Genomic DNA, 20,075 nt, shown 5'->3' with positions numbered 1-20,075 from the left:
TTGAATATTTGTTGGAAGAACAACTATAAAAAGAATGTAAGTACCTGAAATATAAAGCCAGTTGTGTTCTTAAATTGCTAGGTCACCCAGTTGGGTGAGGTTGAGTGAGTGTATTTGCATTCTAAAATACAGTACGGAATGATGTGGAGATTCCCTGGTGAGAAGCAACCTGCACTCTACCTGGGGAGGTACTAGCTTCATTACCAGAAGTACCTAAAACAAGACAATTTCCAGACTGGGCTGACTCATGTGGATCCTGCTTGCAGTGTGTCTGCACCTGTGGTGTAGACATGGCCTGGGGCTTGCTATGATCAGGGCCTTTAATCAGAGCGGTATTTTCCTGACCCAGTTCTTACCCTTGCGTAGTGGTTGGCACCCAGCTCCAAACTCTCATTCCATTGTCTGGTCTGGATCTGTACAGCAGCCACCCCCCCAAGTGCTCTCCCCTGCGTTCCCTGAAACTTTAAAGCATGCAAGTGAGGAACCCAGCACCAGCTGTATTCAGCTGAGTGTTGATCAGAGGACCTTATTTGCGTAAAAATAATCACAATGGTTTGGGCACTGTCCTTCCACTCTGGTTTAGAGAGTTCATGACCTAGGAAGTCCTAATTGTAATGCAGTCAGTCATTTCTGTATCACAGTTTGTACTGCAATAAGATCTAGAGAGTGTTGGTGTATGGCTAGAACAAAAATTTCCTATTCCCAAAGAGCTTGCAGTCTTACTGCAATGTTTTTCTCTAGCATCCTATTCTCCTCTGTGATCTTCAGCTTGTAGAGGAGCCTTCGGCAGGGGTAGCTGCATTTTGTATATGGCATGTTGCCAGGGTTTTGCTTTCTTAGGCGTGCAGTTGGGAGTGGGGTGAACTGGCAATAGATAGCTCTTGAAGCAATTGGCATTTGAGAACCTGGGAGGGTTCTCTGAGGCAGAATTTCCCGTGGCTATTGCACACTGTGGATGCCCTCTCATTTACATGGTCATCCTAGGCTGAGCTGCATTTGTCTCTCCAGGACCCAGAGTTTGTGTCAGGTGTTTTGATTCTTGCATTATTCTAGTAAATACCCTCCACTGAAAGGATCCAGCATCCAAGGAAGCACTGGGTTTTTTACCTGCTTCCATTTTACAGAGTTTGCTTTTTTTTTTTTTTTTTTTTTTTTTCTCCAGAGGTCTTCTGGTTGCTTGTAGAAATGCTGGACTCCCAGACTGTTCCTGGGGACCTCTCATCTGGAAGTTGGCCAGATTCTCCAAGAGGAATCTCAAAAATGCAGCTGAACTTTTGTTCCCTAATTAGGCCAACTTCCCCACTGTGAGCCCTAGCACTGCATGGCCTGGAGCTCCCCAAGGCCTTGTGCAGCCTCTCTCCTGTGCACCCCGACTGGCTGACCAGCAGGGCAGTTATTTTCAGCTTTCTGAGCTTATCTCCTTGCCTTTTGATGACATCTGAAATAGCATTTCTAATCAGCCATGTTTCCCAGCCTTTCTAGTAGTATCCTGCCTGCTTGTCTACCTTGATGTGGATTAGGGACAATCTCAGTGAAAATAATTTTATTAAAAGCTTTTCCTTTTCCACACATTTATTTCATACTTTGAGTGCATCTGGACCTACCTCAAGGCAACAAAAGAACTGTAGGAGGTAGGAAGGTGGATGGGAAAATATCTGATCAAAAGTAGCATAAAAGTGGTAGCAAACTGAGAAATGCTCATGCTTAGGAGGGCTGGAGGGGCACTTCCCTATAACTATGGATTGTGAGAGGATTCTACCTGCTGACCCCTTGTTCAGAGAATCAGATTGTTGTGTGCTGATTCATTGTTTTCCTGCAGGGGAGAGCAGTAACTCCTCAGACAGGTTAAGGTGCCAAATGCTGCAAAGGTGACAGCTTTCTTCAAGGGTGCACGTCAGCTGACAGATGTCACTGTTTTGGGAGAGCAATTCTTGATAGCTGGTTAACAGTATGAGCTGTTGCTTTACCTGTGTTAGATGGCAGAGAATATTTGAAGGCCCCCAAGAACTTCTGTTTCAGTAACACTTTCCCTAGTAATGGAAAGTCAGTGACTGTGAAAAGGACAGTTTGAGGATGAAATGCAAATACTGTATTTTCTGCTGAGTATTTAAGACATGCAGAAGTCCTTGGAGGGTATTCATTGAAATTGGAGGCACTATTTGAACCGTCTATGGACATGGTAAAGAGAGCCAGCAGAGATGGGTTATTCTTTGCAAAAAGCCCAGGCTTGCATGGATCTTGGAATTTATATGTTTTTGATATCATACATGCTCTGAGATAAATACAGATTATTTTATGTGGCTGTTTAGGAGCAGTGGGACTTTTTGACTTACAGCTCCTTAAATGGCAGCAATCAAAACAAATTCATCAGGCCTGCTTGTGGAGATTTGCTTTTCTTCAGTCAAGGGAGCCTCTGGAATCTTGCTGGAGAAGAGAATCCTTGAGTCTGCCCATACTTCTTTCTTTACACTTCTTGGTCAACATTGGATAAAAACAAGACACCTACATACTGTGTAAAATCTGTATATTGGAAAAACATAGATCCTACATGTTTTAGGAGAAATATGACATGATAGAAGAATTGTGTGTCCTCTGTTGCATGCTCTCAATGTCATTTGAGTCCCTGCATCCCTGCACAGAGTGCTCAGTGTTTCAAAGGAGTTGTCATGTTGATGAAGGTAAATTAATCCATATTTCCAGACCCACCTGAGAATCTGAGGGACTTAACATGCCCATAATCTGCCTCTGTTGTGGTAGGTCCTAAAAGAAACTTTGCTGGACCTTCAGGATTCAGAGACACACAGGATAGTGTCTTCCATGCGGGAAGCAGCATCCAACTGGCACCTTCAGAACTGTAGACATGATCTGACAAGTAGCCTGGAAATTTCTGCTTTAATGGGGAAGCCAGATTAGAATTCTGCATCTGTCTGATAAGAAAGGGCCTGAAAGACAATAAAGAAGGTGGTAGAGTTTCTACTTTGATGCAGGAGAGATAGAATTCAGGCCAGTCATTTTTCCAAGGGAGAGATAAAATACTGATTATGGATGTAGTATCAAAGTTTTGGTATGGAAAGTAGCCTGAGAAACACTGGAAAAATGCCATCACAAAAATGGTGAGCTGAATTTCTGAGGAAAAAAAAACCCAAACACAAACAACAAAACAAAAAACTCAGACCATGGCAATTTTCCTTGGAAAAGGGACAATCTGCAGAAACTCAAGTGGAGGAGATCTTCTGGAGATAAATACCAGACAAAACTGAAGCTGAAAGGAAAATCCCAGCAAGTAAATGATTAGTTGATGCTGTGAAAAGACTGAGCAGCAAGGGCTGAGAGACAACACTGTTGTCAGGAGCTGGTGGAATCTCAGTGTTTTGAACTGTTTGGATGTATAGCTTTATATTTGGGAACACCCATACAAATCTTGCCTAAGGTATAACAGTAGGTACCAACAAGTTCTGATCATTTAAATTCCCCAGTCTTTTTCACCAAAAAGGTATGTTTAAGAGCACATTTGCTGCATTACAGAAGAACAGTGTACTCTATTTCTCCTCCAATCCCTCCGGGGTTGACATTTGTCCCACTTTCTGTCTCAAGCTCTTGCTTGCAGCTGCAAAGTCCCTACCTGTCACCATATTATGGCAAAGCACAATATTGCATTCTCAATTGTAAATTATGCTGAGATTTTGGAACTGTGAAAGTATATGAAAGTAAGTTTATTTACTTGACAAAAGTGTATGTGGCATGTGACCTTATTGCAGCACTTTCCAGGCAGCTAACAAAGAAAAGCTATTTCTCCTCAGCTGACAGTTAAGATTGCCTTTCCTGTTGCTAGTGCTTCTGTAGGCAATTCAGAAAGAATTACCTGATTTATTGCAAGAGGAATAAAAGATCTGTAGGTGTATGTGAGGTGTTTTTCAGGATCTGACAGACATTCAGGGTTGCCTGGTGGGTGTGATCAATGAGAACACGGTATAACATTGGCAAGACAAACATTGGAATCAAACCCCTAGATGCCCTGGAGTCATGCCTTGTGCAAAGACTGGGCCAGACATTGTCATCACCCTCTGATCTGGTGTGCCCCACTTGAGTTATCTTTGATCTGAAGGCTAGTTTTGATGATGAGTAAATTAAATTGCAGGGGCATTGAAGTGCCCTGGAGATGCTGCATTTTCCCTCAGCCTTATGGCCCAGGTTCTTTGGTGTCATTTTTGTATCCCCGCGCACCTTTGTGAGGAGTTGTGAGGCTGTGTGTTGGAAATACAGCTTGCAGGCTATCAGAGGGATAGTGTAAGGGGAAAGGGGGTTGTTTGCATGGGAAGCATCTGTGTGGGAAGGAGTGTGGTTTTGAGTTAGGAGTGTGTGTAATGGGAATAGGGATGTTTAAGTGGGCATGCACGCCCATATGTGGTGTGTGTTCCCGCTTTTTCCTGGGCTCTGGGTGTGTCCAGATAACTGAATTCAAAATGCTCCTTTTTTGGCACTGTAGCCTCTTCTCTGGTTTGGCATCTTAAGAATCTGGGGGAATCATTTAAAGATCAGAAAACTCCATTCACTTGGGCCCCTGAAGGCTTCACATTCTGTGACATGGTCATTCCAGTCGACTGAGCTCTGTCCCCTACGGATGAGCCCATATAAGGAGGCTGTTTCCTGCGTTTCACGCTCCCTGCCTGTCCCTCTGCCCTCCTGTGCTCCCTTTGCTGAAGAAAGTTGGTATTTTGGGACTGCAGCTCCTGCCTCATTCCTGCTCCCTGTTTATTTTTGGAGGATGACTATTTTTGCTCCTATCAGAGAGCTATGCAGGGTCATACCCCCTCCCTGCAGCAGGCAGAGGCTGCTCCTGGCAGGGTCTCTTAATTTCCCACACTCACAAACAATGCTTCTACTTCAAGAAATAAACATGCGAGACCCCTACCATCAAGGGTTAGCTCGACCCTGTCCTCATCTGTGGCAAGAGGTGATTTGGCTTTGGCTCAGGGTTGACCCCACCGCACATGCAAGGTCCTCTCTGAAGTCAAAAACTCCTCAGGAGTCATCCCACTCATTAACTTCCTTAATAAAAGCTGTGGAAGTCACCCTGTGCCACCACCATTCCTTTGCAGTTAGCATTTTTTCTCTGTTTTGTGGCATCTTTTACCCAATCATTCTTTCTCATGATAGTCCATTCACAGGTCCCTGTAATCCATCTTCCCTCACTGGGCACCATCAAATGTGAGCTATGTAAGCTGGGTTTACCTTGCCTCTGCTTTCATCATTGCCTGCCATGCAGAACACTGAAGGCAGTGCTGTACAGAGTGCCTCAGGCTGGGGGATCCAAGCCCAAGACTGTAAATGGCAATGGGCAGCTTTCAGATGGTGGGAATTCATGGCCCCATTTGAAAATTCCCATCATAAGCCCCAAGCTGAATTCCCATTTTCTCTTGCCACGTGGCAGAGTGCCACACAAGACAATGTAAGAAAATAGCAGGGGATGTCTTTAAGCTCCAGATGATCTTCCCCTTTGGATTTCAGTGGTGGGATTCATCCCAACTAACTTTGGAAGAGTTTGGGTACGGATCATGGTGTCTGAACTTGGCATCTATCCTCCTATTCTAAGCAGTGGACAAAAGCAGACTTTTTAGGAACAATTCCTCATCTAAAACAAGATACCTACAACATGCTGTCTTGTACCCTAGGAAGGGCATAATGTGATATCTCCCACTGATATGTGGGCAACAGTGATGAACAAGTTCCCAGTGAACCCTATTTTGCCAGGAGAGCACACCCTCTGTGGATCAGTCAACTACTGTATTGTGTGTCCTCAAAAAGTCAAAGGCCCATAGACCTGAAACTTGTCAAGATACTGATTAGGGTGATGCATTTTTTGTTTACAGACAAGCTTAAAAACCTGTCTTGTAGTTTGTTTTCCTTTTATTTTATGATTAAAGAGAATTTTAAACACTACCTCTCCATTTTATGGTAAAGTGTTACATTAGTGTGTGTGTGTGTGTGTGTACCTCAATTGGCTTGACCAGAGCTGTCTGTAACATTCCTCTTCTCTTTATTAAAGGTTCCACCACCTAAACCCCCACGCCGGCAAGGAGGCTGGGCAGATGATCCCGTGCTGGCACCTACCAAGTGAGTCCTCACCTCTTTCTGTATTAAGAGGGATTCAGGTGTGGAATAAAGGAACATCACGAGTTGGACCTTGCTGTCACAGACATTGGAACAGTTTTCCTGGGTCTTTTAGATGGCCATTCTTTCCAATATCAGTGTAACTTGTTCAAGCCATTTGAAGTATTACTCTTGCTTGTTTCCATTGGCTAATTGACTTGGCAAGGCTTAGAACTGTGTATGTGTCCCTGTTTGCCAGAGCCAGCATATTCCTTACCTGGTACAGTGCCTGGAAGGAGTCAAGAGCATAATAAGCATGTTAAATGCAGGAGCTGGGATTGGGGCATTTGACTGGTTCCATTCTTTCCAGGAGAGTGACACATGACAGCACCACACTGACAAGAGTGCAATGAATACGTCAGGATTTAGTGATCAGCCTTGACAGGAAAGGTGAAATTTGTCAATGTTTATGTGTGTATAGGGTTATGGTATAATGGAGATGGTCAGCAAGAAGAGATGGGAGGAAAAAGTATGCAAATTGTAGAATGTGTGTTGAGAAGCCTGATGCTCACGTGAAGGACAACGTCAAACGGAGGAAATATCTGGACATGGTAATAGAATAGGTATGAAAACTAAAGGACAGTTCAGACTGGGAGGAGATTACTTGCTTTCAAATAGTTGTGGTTTTCCAAGCTGAGATGTTATGCTGATGTTGTATTTCGTGTTCACAGAGCTGAAGGACTGAGCTGTGGAGTGGTGTGAGATTGTTTGTGTAGTTAAAGGCCTTTAATAAAAGTCTATATGTCTTAATATATTAAGGAGGCATCTTAATATATACTTTGGAGGCACTCTGATTTATGAAAAGTTATATATTTTCTAGTCTGAAACTGAGAATGGGTGGGGACATCCAGAAATCTGTTATACAGTCAGTATTTTTTGTGAGACAAGAAAGGTGGTCTGTATTCTGGGGTAGGCTTTCCAGAAAACAGTACTTTTCTGGGAAAATTATCACTCCATTTGTCTCTGAAAAATAAATAGTCTGGAAATCTGGAGACTAGAATAAAGCAAGGAGAGAATAAATCTGGAGACTAGAATAAAGATCTCAGCCTGAACTCCTGTTGGTCTCCAGTTTAATCCTGATAATGGTTATTTTCATAGGCTGGCTGCAGCTAGAAGTTGCCATTGTAAAGATGCATCCACCTCAGGGTATGAAAAAAGTGCCACCAATGATTCTGGATCTTTGTAGGACCAAGTAGAAACTTTATGGAAATGTGACAGCAGACAAGAAGGTTCAACTTCATTGTTTAGGAAAAATAAGTTATGTAATTGTTGGTTAGGTGAAGGACTGGATTGGAGGTAATACATATGCAGGGCTGTGCCTAATGTGCCCTGAAGGACAGTGAGCAGGTTCCTAATGTAACAGCACTGTGCCACTTGCTATTTTACCATGTTTTCCATTGTTTGACATTAGCTTTATCCTATAGATTTGCAGCAGTAGCTGTGGGTGGTGCTCCCCCAGCATCTCAACTGCATGGGTTACAAGGCATTGTAGGTGTCTGGAGTAAAGGCTTCTATGACACGGGATGTAGTTCAGCTGGAGAAGTAGAACAGGATACAGGGTTGTAGACCTTTGTGTCTCTGAGAATCTGTACACTGGGACATGAGACCAAGATGTGTCCCTTGCTCATTCATGCATGTGATATGTGATATCTGACAGTGTTCATTTGTAATAAGGGTTTTTACTGAATAAATTTTATGAAGTTTGTTCTGATTTTCTCCAGTCATATGAGGTACAAAGGTTTTTGTACACCTAATTCCCCTGTCTTTCCTTTCCTGTGTATTCTCCCCAAGCTGATCTGTCTTCTCTCCCTTAAGAAAGTCTGAGATGCTGGCCTGTAGGGCTTGCTTTTTTGACATATCCCAGGGTAAAGCCTTCATGTGAAAAGTCTGAGTCATCGGCTGATGTCATACCAATGTTGCTGTAGCTTTGTTGTTTCTGTTTTCTCAGGCTCTATCTCCCCACAGCTTTTCAACCAATTTGACTCAGTTTGGAAACCCATCAAGTTGACTTGCTCTAAGTTCATTAGTGTAGATGTAGTTAGAATAACATGCTTCTGTTATTATATCTGATTTAGGTTTAAGCCTTTTTTTGACAGTATAACTGAACCTACACTTGCAAATCATTCTGTTAGAAGTAATTTGATTTTCAGACCAGACAATGCTAAAATCTGATTTTTTTTTCTTTCACTTAGGAAGGATAAGCAGAGTGGCTACAGTTAGATTTTCTGTGTTGTGTAAATATATTGTGGGTCAGATTGGAATACTGTGACCACTTGTGCAACGATCTTGTAGCTATTTATGTTAGTCTTTCTCCATTTGAAGTCTTAGCTTTTAGTTCTGTTTCTGACAGATTCAGTCACTTAAAACTGCATATGTGTTGCTTTTCCTGCAGGGATGCTTATCAATATGAAATTGTTCTTTTTATTTCCATTTGACACATGTTAGAGTATAATTTAGTTTGTAACCTGTTTTTCTACCTTTATGCTCTCTTTTAGTCCCTTACCTGCCCAGCTCATTTCATGCTTGTGTAAACTTGTAAGTATTCTCACCATCTTGCTGATTATTTCCATCAGACTGCTGCTCTCCCAGACTGTTGCAAAATAGGAAGAGGAGGAGGACTCTTAAAGTTTTCCAACCTAAATTATTTTTAAAACTAATTAGCACAGATAATGTGTGAGATACAGTATTTTATCATGAGTTCCCATAGCATTTGCAAGTGTCAGATATTTAAATTGCTGAGAACTATCAAAATTATCTATTTTACTCATGTTTTCAAATGCCAAATGGGGAAAGATTATTTTGGACTCCCAGTACTCTTATAGAACAGTTGTCATTGCTAGGAGTCCCATTTTGTAAATCTGGGTAATGATGAGGATCACTGGTAAGTGTCTGAGCAAACCCGCAGGCTGGTCCTTTGCAAACAGCAACTAAATGGTTCAAAGTAGTGACAGAAAATTAATTTTTCTGTACTAGCAGGGCCATCTGTACCTGAATCTGCTGTACCTAGTTAAACCTGTACTCAGAAGAATCATTCTCTGTAAGAAGAGGCAGTCTCCTTGCTGCCCCAGCAACATTCTAGCCCCAGTATTAGCAGAAAGGGGACCAGCTAAGAAGCTGGGCAGCCACTTGGGGCCTAATAACCTGCTGAGATAAATAACAGTAATTACAGCTGGGTTTTCCAACAGAAGCAGCTCTCTAACCACTGGATGGAGCCCAAGTGCCATTCTGAAAGCTGTGCTGATGTCCCTAATTACATCAGTGCTGACACTTGTGACAAGCAAAGCAGAGTTCTACTGTCAGGTTATCTCATGCATCAAAAGGAAGAAACACAAAGTGCCTGCCAGTGGGGGAAGGAAAATGGAACTCAGTTTTGCATACTGGTGTGGATTTGATAAAGGAGGGGTGCTTCCATGATTCATTTAATTCCAACTTCTTCTGATCTCGTCTCTGACTCTCCTTATAGAATTTCTTCCATTTTCCTCTCTAGCAATATTGTAATTTCTTTGCTTCTTGGGTCTCTTTCAATTTACTTGGGTGCTTGATCCCTTTGGTCTTGCAATGAGCCCCCTAAAATTCCTACAACGCTGTAGGGAGCAGCTAGGGTTGTTGAGGAATAAACACAGCTTGTTTCAGGCAGCCCTGCAAGCAAACAGAAGTAGGAAGTCCTTTCCAGTACCTGCATGTGTACCTCATTTCTTCTACATGGATCATGGCAGTTTAGCAACAGGTGTTGCAGCTACAACTGAAATTTCCCCTTTCTGTCTGATAGGCCACACAGAGTTGTAATAATCAAGGCTTGTTTAGGAAAATGACTGTGCTGAATTATTTTGGAACAGAAGTGATACAGTGCTACAGTGTCCAGGAGTGCATTTGTCAAGAAGGTGAATATTAAGTGCCTGTAGGAAGGAAGAGGATACAGTTGGGGTGACCTTTAGAGCAGGGTAACCCAGCCCCTGTGTAGATATCATTTAAGGCTCTGAATGGTAGACAGTGGTGAGATTGCACCCTGGAGCTGGAGGAAAGTTATTTAAGAGATTAAGGGGGTTTATGATTCAAGGTCTCTAGAGATAAGTAAAGTTAAAAACCTCCTGTTTCAAGAATATGGGCTTAAACTATCCTGTATTCTCTCAATAAGAAATGGCCCCTGAGAGTGCCTGGTTTTAGAGCCTCTAGCAATACCTGTCTTGCATGTGGGAGTAGTAAAGTGCTCATGAGTTTCTTGGTCTGGGAGAGTGGGGGAAAGCTTGTGTCGTTGCTTCTGTTCTCTACTCACAATCCAGCAGTGTTGTGGTGAATCTCAATCTGGACTTCTCTGTGACACTGCCACGTTAGGAGCAGAGCCAGACTCCTGGCTGCATGGGAGATGTCAGCCTTGCTCTGCAGCTTGCAGCCATCTGTGGATGTCCTCAGTGAAGTGAAGAGTATAGGCAGAGAGGATCAAGGCTACCAAGTGAGGGGGCACAACTTAGAAGGAGAAGAAAGAAAAGGAAGTCTGATTAAGTTTTGTCTTGAAGTGTCTGTTTTTGGGTTTGTCCCTGCATTGATCTGCAAGGGAATGAGGCAAGTAATGGCCCCTTGGGGACCTTCAGGACTTTCCTCTCAATGTCAGCCGTCATTTTCAATCACCCTCTCCCTCCCAGCCATTAATTTTGGCCCAGGATCATGGGGACTTGTCCATCTATCACTCCTAATTGACACTAAATGATCTGTCAGTTTATTGATGAACGGCAGGAGTGGAATTGTCACAATATATTTTACTTTCTAACAACTCCTCCTGACAATTTTACCTTGTCCATCTCACTCTCCTCACATAAATCTCCATTGGCCTCTCATTCCTTCTCTTGGGCTGATCTGGTGCCAGCCACCTCCATGCCATCAGCACGCATCAAGGACATCAAGATGGTGGTAAGCTGCAATGTACAGGCCCAGGGGTGGGTTTTTTCCTCTCTCTCCCTGCCCCCTCCTCTTTTTTTTTTTTTTTTTCTTTTTTCTTTCTTAATAGGCTGGATGTTCCAGGAATGCTAACAAGCTCCTGTCCTCTTGTCCCTTCATGTCATTGCTGGGGTGAGCTCTCCTTGGTGTTTCTGTTTAGACTTAGTAAAGATAACTGTCCCTAAAAGACAGAGTCACCTGAGAATCTCTCAGTGCCCTGGCTGTCACAGGGGATTTTTATTCCTTTTAAACCTACTTAGTGTGATTTGCAAGAATTTCATGCAAGGGGAGAGTGTTAGACTTATGTCCATTTATGTGTTTGCAGTGCTCAGAGGAAAAAGAGTTTTGCTTCTTCTTTTCCTTCCCCCCCCCCCTTTTTTTTTTCAAGGTTTTATTAACCATTTTTTCTTTTTTTTCTTTTTCTTCTTTCTCTCATTTTTAGCCTATGTTTCTGTATAATTTTTCCCAGTTAGTGACGTTTTCTTTGACTTATTTTTCTGGGAAGGTACTGGGCAATGGAAGGTCTAGTAGGATTGCAGCCTCTTGCTCCCCTAGAAATGAAACTTGCATGACAAAAACAGAACAGAAGTGTGACATTTTTGGTAATGGTCCATGTAAGCTGCTGAAGTGGCAGAGTAGTCTCAGGATGAAGTCTCTTTGACTTTTTTTTATGTTATGATTGAGGACAAAGCATCTTCCTTCCTTATTTCTCTGCATCTCTGAGAAACTTCCCAGCAAATTTAGGGGATGCTATTATTGCTGTTCCCAATATTTCTACTTTAAAATAGCAAAACCTTCTTGAAGAACACATGCAGTGTCCAACCCTTTTGTATCTGTCATAACCAAGGCTAAAAGCTTGTCTGGCCATTGTAGGTCACCTGTATATTGACTGTGAAGTCTAGCTTAATGCAGTTTACCTGTTGAAAGGGACCTGAGATGACTTGATGTACTTGCTTGGCCCTATTTCCCCCTCCCCCAGCCCCCTTCCCCATAAATCCCCCCCTACTATTCTTAATCCCAGTTCTTAAAATATCTTCGTTCAGAAGCTGTTGCTCTCAGATGACAGAACAAGATACCATTCTGTAATAAACACCTAATTCTTTCTACTATTTTTCATATAAATGTTTTCAGTGAGGCCAGTCACAAGTGAAAGGTCTTTGAACCTCATAATCACGGGTTTGCTCTCTATTGTGAGATTTGGAAAAAACCCAAACAACCTTAAATATATTTTCTGTCTCCTTTAGCATTCAGTTCTTTCCTATAACCATGAGGATCCAGAGCTGTGCTTTTTTTTTTTTTTTCTTTAAAAGGAAGCTGAAATGCTCCTCTAACCTCAAGAGTAATTTTTTGTGAGAGTTGGGCTTTGTGCTTACGGGAGGCCAAGAACATGGTCACTTGGATTGGAGCCCCTGTTCTCAGGGACCAAAGATATGTGATGGATACCTCCAGAAACTGCAGCACTGCTTTCTGTTTTCCCACACAGCAGGAATTTGTATTGAGTGTTGTTGTTTTTTCTGTTGCTCAGTGGGAGCTCTGAACAGCTCTGCTGGTCAGTTCTCTACCAGTGAGCGAGAGGGGGAACCCTGGGAACATCTGCCTGGGGGATGATGCAGTGAGTGGGCTGAGGTTCAGTGATCCTCGGGAGCACCCTCTGGCAGCTTGTTCTTTTGTGCCAGCTCCTAAAGTCCTGCTTGCCAGAGCTTTCCTCCTTTGCTGCTTCTGTTAAGCAAGCCCACATATTAGGACATGAGGAGAAACAAAAACACTTCAGCTGGAGATCAAGTGCCTCACAAGTCCCTTTCAGCTGGAGCTGGCTAGCAGCGGTCTGTCAGATCCCATCGCACAGAGCATGCCTGCTCATTGCTGCAACCATCTTCAGAGCCACGCTCTGGGGCAGTGTGTTCAGCACACAGTCTGACCAGCACAGGCAGCTTGGGAGGGGCCAGAAGGTGGATGGTAGGGCCATTACAGTTTTAAAACATGTGTGTCTGCCCAAAACCCTGCTGTAGTGATACAGATAGCCATGCATGCCAGGGCTAGGAAGTGGAGAGTTCTGAGGTGACATCTTATGATGAAAACAAAGGCTCATAGCATGCTGAAATCAATGGCAAAACTTTCCTCGATTGTAGGAGATGTGAATATTAAACTCCTTAATTTTGTAAAGGAAAACCTGGCTCTTCCAGGCTGCCACAGGCCAGGAAGAGAGGGTGGAAACTTAAAACAACAGATCAGAGCTCCAGAGAAGGTGCAATGGAATAGCTGAGAAGGCACCTTGAAGTGCTTTCCAGCACGGGTAGCAGTTCTAATTTACAGACAGCCTTGGTGAATGTGTCTCTTCCTGTGCCACAGCAAACAAGCAGTGACTGAGACCCACCCATGGAGAGCCCGGAGAACTATCACTTAGCACTTGTGTGTCATATTAGATGTGTAACTTAGTTGTGCCTTAGGCTATTGAACAAGCTGCAACTCCTAGCTCACCGCCCACTCACTGTGGTGATGGGCACTTAAGGAACATTTGAGCAAGAAAGTACAACGTCTTTTTAAATATTTTTCCCCTCCTCCCTCAGGCCTAAACCTGAATTACAGTCTTTGCCCGAGAGGCAAAAGGCTTCGTGCCTCCCTGTGGGCTGAGCCAAGCCTTCGGTGTTGGGGTGGGTCACGGTTTTGAATGGAAGCACTGAGGCAGAACTGCTGACTTGCTTCCAGGGCACAGCCTGTCTCTGCCTGCCCTTTGATCACCCTACTGTCTCCAAACAAAATGCATCCCTGAACATCACAACCTTCTCCTTTTCCTCCCGGTTCATTCTTTTAGCAAGAGGGATGCTTGGAGCGGCTTTCTGGTTCCACGTGGTTCGTGGCAGTGGTGAGGCAGGAAATGGGCCAACACACACGCGGGCAGATGAATTTCTCCCCCGCTGCCCTGTAAAGCGAGAACAGCCCTCGGCCCGCGGTGGGTTGCAGGCCGGCCCGGGCTCGCAGGGCCGCGCTTGCCCGGCAGGGGGCGGCCGCGGCCCGGCGATGCTGCGGCTGTGGCGGCAGCGCGGCCCGGAGCGGGGCGGGCGCAGCCGCCAGCCCGCCCGGGCGGAGCGCAGCCGGGCCGGGAGCGGGCTGCTCGCGCTCCCAGCGCTTTCTCCTCCTCCGCCGCGCCATACTGGGCGTTCCCGTCCCGCCGCCTCCGTATGCGTTTTAGCAAGCTGCGGTAATTCCTTCGCTTTTTCCTTAGCTGTGCTGCCCGCCCTCACACCTCCCCGGGCCGCACGAGAGAGCCTCCGGTCCTGCACAGAGAACTCCTTGGAGCCTGGCTGTGGCACGATGCAGGACGCAAGTGTGTCTGGAGCTCTCATGAGCTGTGGACATTAAAAGATTTCAAGGACGTTTTTCTCCATTCATCCCAGTTATGTCCTCTGCTAAAATAGGTTAACGGTGTCTAATTAACCACTGCACATTGTCATGCTGCATAAAGATAGCATCCTGGCTGTTCTCTGAGCCCTGCCACTTCATCTCCATTTAGATCTCCGAGGTAGTCCATTAAATGAAAAAGAAACAGTTTAACAGAGATGATGTCTACATTGGAACTGCCTTTCACCCTTCAGCACAGAAGTTTCAGGTAGCTCAGCTGTAAATCGGGGGATGTGTGGGAGAAAAGTCTCGGGTTTAACATTTAACCCGTTCTCATTGATGTGGATGAAGGAGTCCTCCTGGGCAGAACTGAGCAAAAACACTCAAGAGAGAGATCAGATCTATATCCTCTGCCCCAGGGCAGAGCTAGGAGATGAATAGGTATTCTGTACTAGGAGTGACGTACCATGGGGTTACACAAGGGCTGTCAGGGTCCTTCACCCAGTTTCACAGCTATTCAATACCCTGAAATAGAGAGGGGATAAGCAGCTGTCCAAAGCCAGAGGCAATATTCTGGGATTATGATTATGTTTGGGAGTGCTGATGGCCTCTCAGGGAAAGGGAGTTTAAAGGGAACTGTCCAGGTGATGGAGTGAGTCCATCTTCTTTTCCCCTCCAGATGCAACGGACTTGGGAACATATGTGAAAAAAACAGATGTATCCCCATCTTACAAAAATGGGGAGTGGCTGGTGTATAATACAGCAGATTGAATGCATTTCTGAGCACTGCTCCTGGGATGGTATTGTTTTGTTTATCCTTACTTGAGTGACTGTATCTGTAGTTCATATTCAATTGCTTTTTTTGTAGGTCCTTGTTGCTGCCCTCCCTGGGCTGTGCCTGCTGCTGCAGCAGACAAAGCAGGGCAGTGCACTTTGTGTTGCTGAGAACATGAGAAAAGAGTAGGAAAGCTGTGTATGCTGGCTTGTCAGGTTTGTTCTGTGTCTGCTTTCACTCACCATTAGAAAGCTCATGAGGTGAATGAAGAGGGTGCTGTTTACCTAGACCTGATATTCCTGAAGGAGGAAATGTTGGTCTCAAAGTGTGGCAATTGGCATTGGTAAGATGAGACTATTCTTAGGAAAGGGTACTCCACAATCCTTAAGAAAATGTGATAACATCATGAAGAAATGCTGTGATGCTGCCCATAGTACTTGGAGAGCAAAGAGACAAGCAGTTGATTGGTTCTACAGGAATACTGTCTCTGGGTAGCCCTCAGCTAAGGGTATGGAATGGATAAAATTGAAGGTGGGGCACCTTTTGAAGATCTATTAATGATTTCTCTTGCTGCATTGAAGGTTTTTAACCTTAGGACACAAGACAAAGCTTATCTTTCCTCTCAGAGTCACTTTGTTACGTAGATTTAGGTACTGCAGTTTCGCCAAAAAAGCAAAAGACTAGTTAAACCAAAAATGTTTTGTGATTTTTTTTTTCCCCAGTATGGAACAAGAACTCAAAAAGAAATTTGGCTACAAACAAAATGAAAGGAACCCTTATTAAAAAAAAAAAAATAGATGAAATAGCAGGTTGTGTGATATCTTCTTTGCTCAATCATTAAGGCCACAGAGAGTGTAAAACATACAATTCCTTCCTGTGCTACAGAAGCTTCATACTATATTTTTGGGATAGTTTTCTACATGTGAGCTCATGAGCTGACTTGATATTCTAGTTTCATCAAATAATGCCGTACCAAATAATATATTAATAAACATATCCTGTACAGGTGACTGGAAGCAGATGTCTCTCCTAAAGAGAAGAGCAGCCATTTCTAGCTCCTGCTCCACTGCTGTTAGTATATAAATGCTGTGTATAAACTGCAGTGCTGTCAGCATGAGAGACTTGCCTCACACAGTGCCACTGTTGCAACCTCTAGCACAGCGACTAAGATGCTCTCTCCTGGGGGCACTGACCATGGGGCTGTAATTTGCCCTGGGAAGTGGAGGGAATGATCTTGTTTGGGAGAGTTCTAGCACCTGTTCTAACACAAAGGGGCCAGTACTGTTTCACACCCCCCCCCCCGCCCCCACACATGAATTTGTTCCCCAAATTACTGTTTTTTCCAATGTATAGTGTAGCTGTTTCATAATGAGGTATTTGCTATTTGTCCTGAGTAAGTCCTTTCCTAAGAACACAGAAAAGTTGAGAAAGCCTGAGTCTCACAACATAAGCAAAGCCGTCTCTGCCTCTAAGACTAACATAATTGCCTTCATTGTGGGCCACCTGGATACCAGTCATGACAGGGAGCTTAGGAAAAAGAAACAGAAATTGCTTACAGGGATGGTAGTAGTGACCTTTTCTCCTGGGAAGTATGAACATGTGGAGTGTTTCATTCCTGCCTGGAGACAGGAGCAAAGATGTAAGGAGTGTGAGTACTGAGGAAGAGAGTGTTAACTTGGGGTTGGACAGTCATCAAGAGTAATGGGATCATGCCAAGAAGATGTTAAGTTGAGCCCCCAGCAAATCATCTCACTGTGCGTGGCTGTGCAATGCCATCATTTGGGATATTTCAGCTTGGAGAGGGAAAGGCTATATGGGATCCAGTTCTGTGAAGGCATAAAGGAGGAATAAAAAAGGAGAAATCTTGCATCATCTTTCTACCTCTATCTTCTCAGAGACTAAACACCACTGGGTGCTGGTGGAGGGCTCTCTGAAGCCATCTATTTTTTTCTCAATATTATCAGGAGGTTCACAAAAAGTGCTTTGTACTACCACCAGGGAGAAGGATGGAGCTGGACAGTTCATCCTCACTGGAAGAACTTTTCCCCAGTTATGTTCCATTTTTGCCCTTGAACAGAGGGTGCAGATATAGCTGAAAGCCCAGGTGCAGATGTCACCACACAGCTGCAGTTCTGATTATAGCAGTTGATATTACAGGGCTCAGATCACTGTATTCAGTGTAATCTTTAGCTTCTCACAGATTGCAAGCTCCAGAGAGAGCAGTAGAGACAAAGGGCTTTCTTTGCCTTATATCTCTTCTCTGTATAGCTAGACATCCTTTCTGCCCTACTCCTTGCTCTTAGAAGAGTAGATTATTCACAGGAGAGCTAGATGAAAACTGTGACTTGCTAGAACAGAGAGCAGTTGAGGAGAGACCTGTGCCATGTCACGAAGTGCTTTGAAAAGTGAATGCAAGGCAGTGAAGCAACTTTTCTTACATCGTGGCGTGTCCTGGGACAGTGCATGGGATAGGGGAGAGCCCCATGTATTCTTTGATGGCACCCTGACTTCAGGGGGCAGGAGAATATTTATTCCCAATGCATAGACATGAAACTTCACTCTGCAAAATGGCCAAAGCAATCAGCGAGTGATGGAGTATCTGCTAAAAAGAAAGCTGGCATTTAATTAACTTTTCAAAGTGCTGGTTCAGCAGTCTCCATGTTTTACATTTTGAATATTGAACAAGCGTCCCTAATCGGGACTGAATTACTTCTGGGCTTGCTGGGGTGGAGAGCAAGGGAGCTGCCATTTGCCAGCGCCTCTCCGCCATGTTACTATTATGAACTCTTGTTAATTCAGCCTGCAACCCTGATTTTTTGCCACAAATGCATGTCTGACCTGAGCTTGGCCAGCTCAGTTGGGACTCCTAACCTGAAAGGCAACCAGAAAGTCTTTATGCACAGCCATGGGGAGGAAGAAACTGTTGTTCTCTCAGGAGTAGGTAGATGAAGTATAGCACCTTCTTCACTCCTTAATGCGCCAACCTCTCTACGCAGGTATGGCAAGCTTTACTTGTAGCTATGGTTCTTGCCATATCTAGGCATAGCTGTCTTTAGGGACCCAAATGGTTTTGTTTCAGTCTGTCGCACTCAGGGACTTTTTGATACACTGGCTTAATAGTCACTCAGAAGTCTTTAAGGTGTAATGTATTATATCAGACCTGATGCAGGAACTGTTTTGCACAATAACAATCATATGGGGAAAGGTGAAGTTTTTCATTTTCTCTAGCCTTTTCTAAACATAAGCCATCCTTGTCTTGCAGGTCAGGAAGAAAGCATGCAGAAGAATTAGAAGAGTAAGTTCCCATTGTTGCTGAGACTTCTTCCACAACTTTTACATCTGATCTGATCATCTGACCAGTACACCAAGATCTGAAAGCTGGGAAGGATGCAGAGCCTGCTAGTAATTAATATCATGTGTCCTGGGATGGGGCAAGGCTGGTCATTCTACAGTTCCCTGGATATGGAGTAGATGATGGCTCTGTCACTCCCATAAAACAGAAAGAAGGAAAATGAGAAAGCCACTGCTTTCCTCCCAGACCCACCTCAGGCCCTACTGTCTTCAGCCCAGGGGTTTGTCTTAGGTACATATTGCTTAAGCTGAGATTTCTGCTGAGCCCAGCACTGAGGGATATGGAAGATCAGTCTTCCATGTGGGCTAAGCATACTTGGAAACTCTCTCCTTGACAGGCTTTGAAGTCTGTGGGGAGGAAGGGGGCATAAGATATTTTTCTGGGCTTGCAATTGAAATTCTTTCTTGTGCTTTGCTGCAGCCATCGTCTCAGACAGCAGAGCCTGGAGGCATCAGATGATGGAGGAGGTAAGGTACTTGACTGCAAGAAGTGCCTTCATGTGTGTCTAGGGGCTCTCCAATAAAGTGAGCAGAGGCATCTTGTAAGAAATTGCAAGGAAATTAACCACTCTGGGGGTAAACAAATGTAGGAGCTGCTTAGGTCTCCCCAGATGAATGAGGGAGAAAGGGTAAAGGAGATGGAGAGGGAGGATAAGGAAAGGAACTTGTAGTCTAACTCTGGCTCTTCAGGAACACAGAATTATAGAGGACCCCTTGGAAAGCAGGAAAGTGGCAAGTTTCTCTGCAATTACCTCCATGGAAAATAGTGGACTGGGCAAAATGAGAGCTAAAAGCACAATAAAAGGTTAAGAATGGGGAAAGAAGTCCTGCCCTCCTCTGGTTTAGGTGATAGTAGACTCTGCTTAAAGAATCTGTTATTTTTTGTAGCAATATCCTTATTGCCTGGGGTTTCTGTCATGACGGAATTCTTAATTTAAAAAATCTGTTTGCCCTAATCCAAGATCGTAGATCATAAGTGAAACATAAACACTATGGGTAATCCCACCTCATCCCTGTACAGGATGCTATGAAATCTACTGGACTCCTGATTTAGCACTAGTTTTCTTTATAGTGTATATTACCTGCTCTTTTAGGACTGGCTGAGTCAAAAGGAATCTCTGGAAAAATCCACAGTATGAATTTCAAGACAAGCACTAGACAACTGTGAGAAGCATAGAAATTCATTAAAGCCTCTAGGAGGTACCTCAGTTTTCAAGGGCTAAGAATTTTATACAGTGTATAAAAAGTTGCATCTGTAAAATATCACCAAGCGTCAGAAAAATTATCTGGAGTCGCAAAGGATCAGACATCAGTATGGTTAATGAGATTAAATGAAGACTTATTTGGGTCTTCCAGACAGATTAAGCATTGCAACATATGACTGCCAGAAGTGGCACCTTTATAGCATTGGCATCTTCAGTACAGACTAAATTTTCCCCCTGGGAAGTTCCTTGGGCTTCTTAAATTTCAGCGTATGTCACTCAGGCTGGTAGTCTGTTCTGAACAGCTCTGTTTGCATACGTGCTGT

General features: G+C 44.0%; 1 protein-coding gene across 3 annotated transcripts in view; it reads left to right on the top strand.

Moving 5' to 3' along the window:
• The window catches only part of IFT43 (intraflagellar transport 43), a 43,650-nt gene that overhangs the window by 10,218 nt on the left and 13,357 nt on the right, over positions 1 to 20,075 (top strand). The window contains exons 2-5 of one of the 3 annotated variants that reach the window (XM_053946345.1): positions 6,047 to 6,114; positions 8,646 to 8,685; positions 18,459 to 18,491; positions 18,969 to 19,015. In XM_053946345.1, the coding sequence (XP_053802320.1) occupies positions 6,047 to 6,114; positions 8,646 to 8,685; positions 18,459 to 18,491; positions 18,969 to 19,015 (188 nt within the window). The remainder of the gene's footprint in view (positions 1 to 6,046; positions 6,115 to 8,645; positions 8,686 to 18,458; positions 18,492 to 18,968; positions 19,016 to 20,075) is intronic. The other 2 variants (XM_053946347.1, XM_053946346.1) reach the window with 2 other exon arrangements.

Source organism: Vidua chalybeata, chromosome 6, assembly GCF_026979565.1.
Source record: "Vidua chalybeata isolate OUT-0048 chromosome 6, bVidCha1 merged haplotype, whole genome shotgun sequence".
Taxonomy (NCBI): Eukaryota; Metazoa; Chordata; class Aves; order Passeriformes; family Viduidae; genus Vidua; species Vidua chalybeata.
Note: the sequence above shows the minus strand (reverse complement) of the source record. Positions and strands in the feature narration are given on the sequence as shown.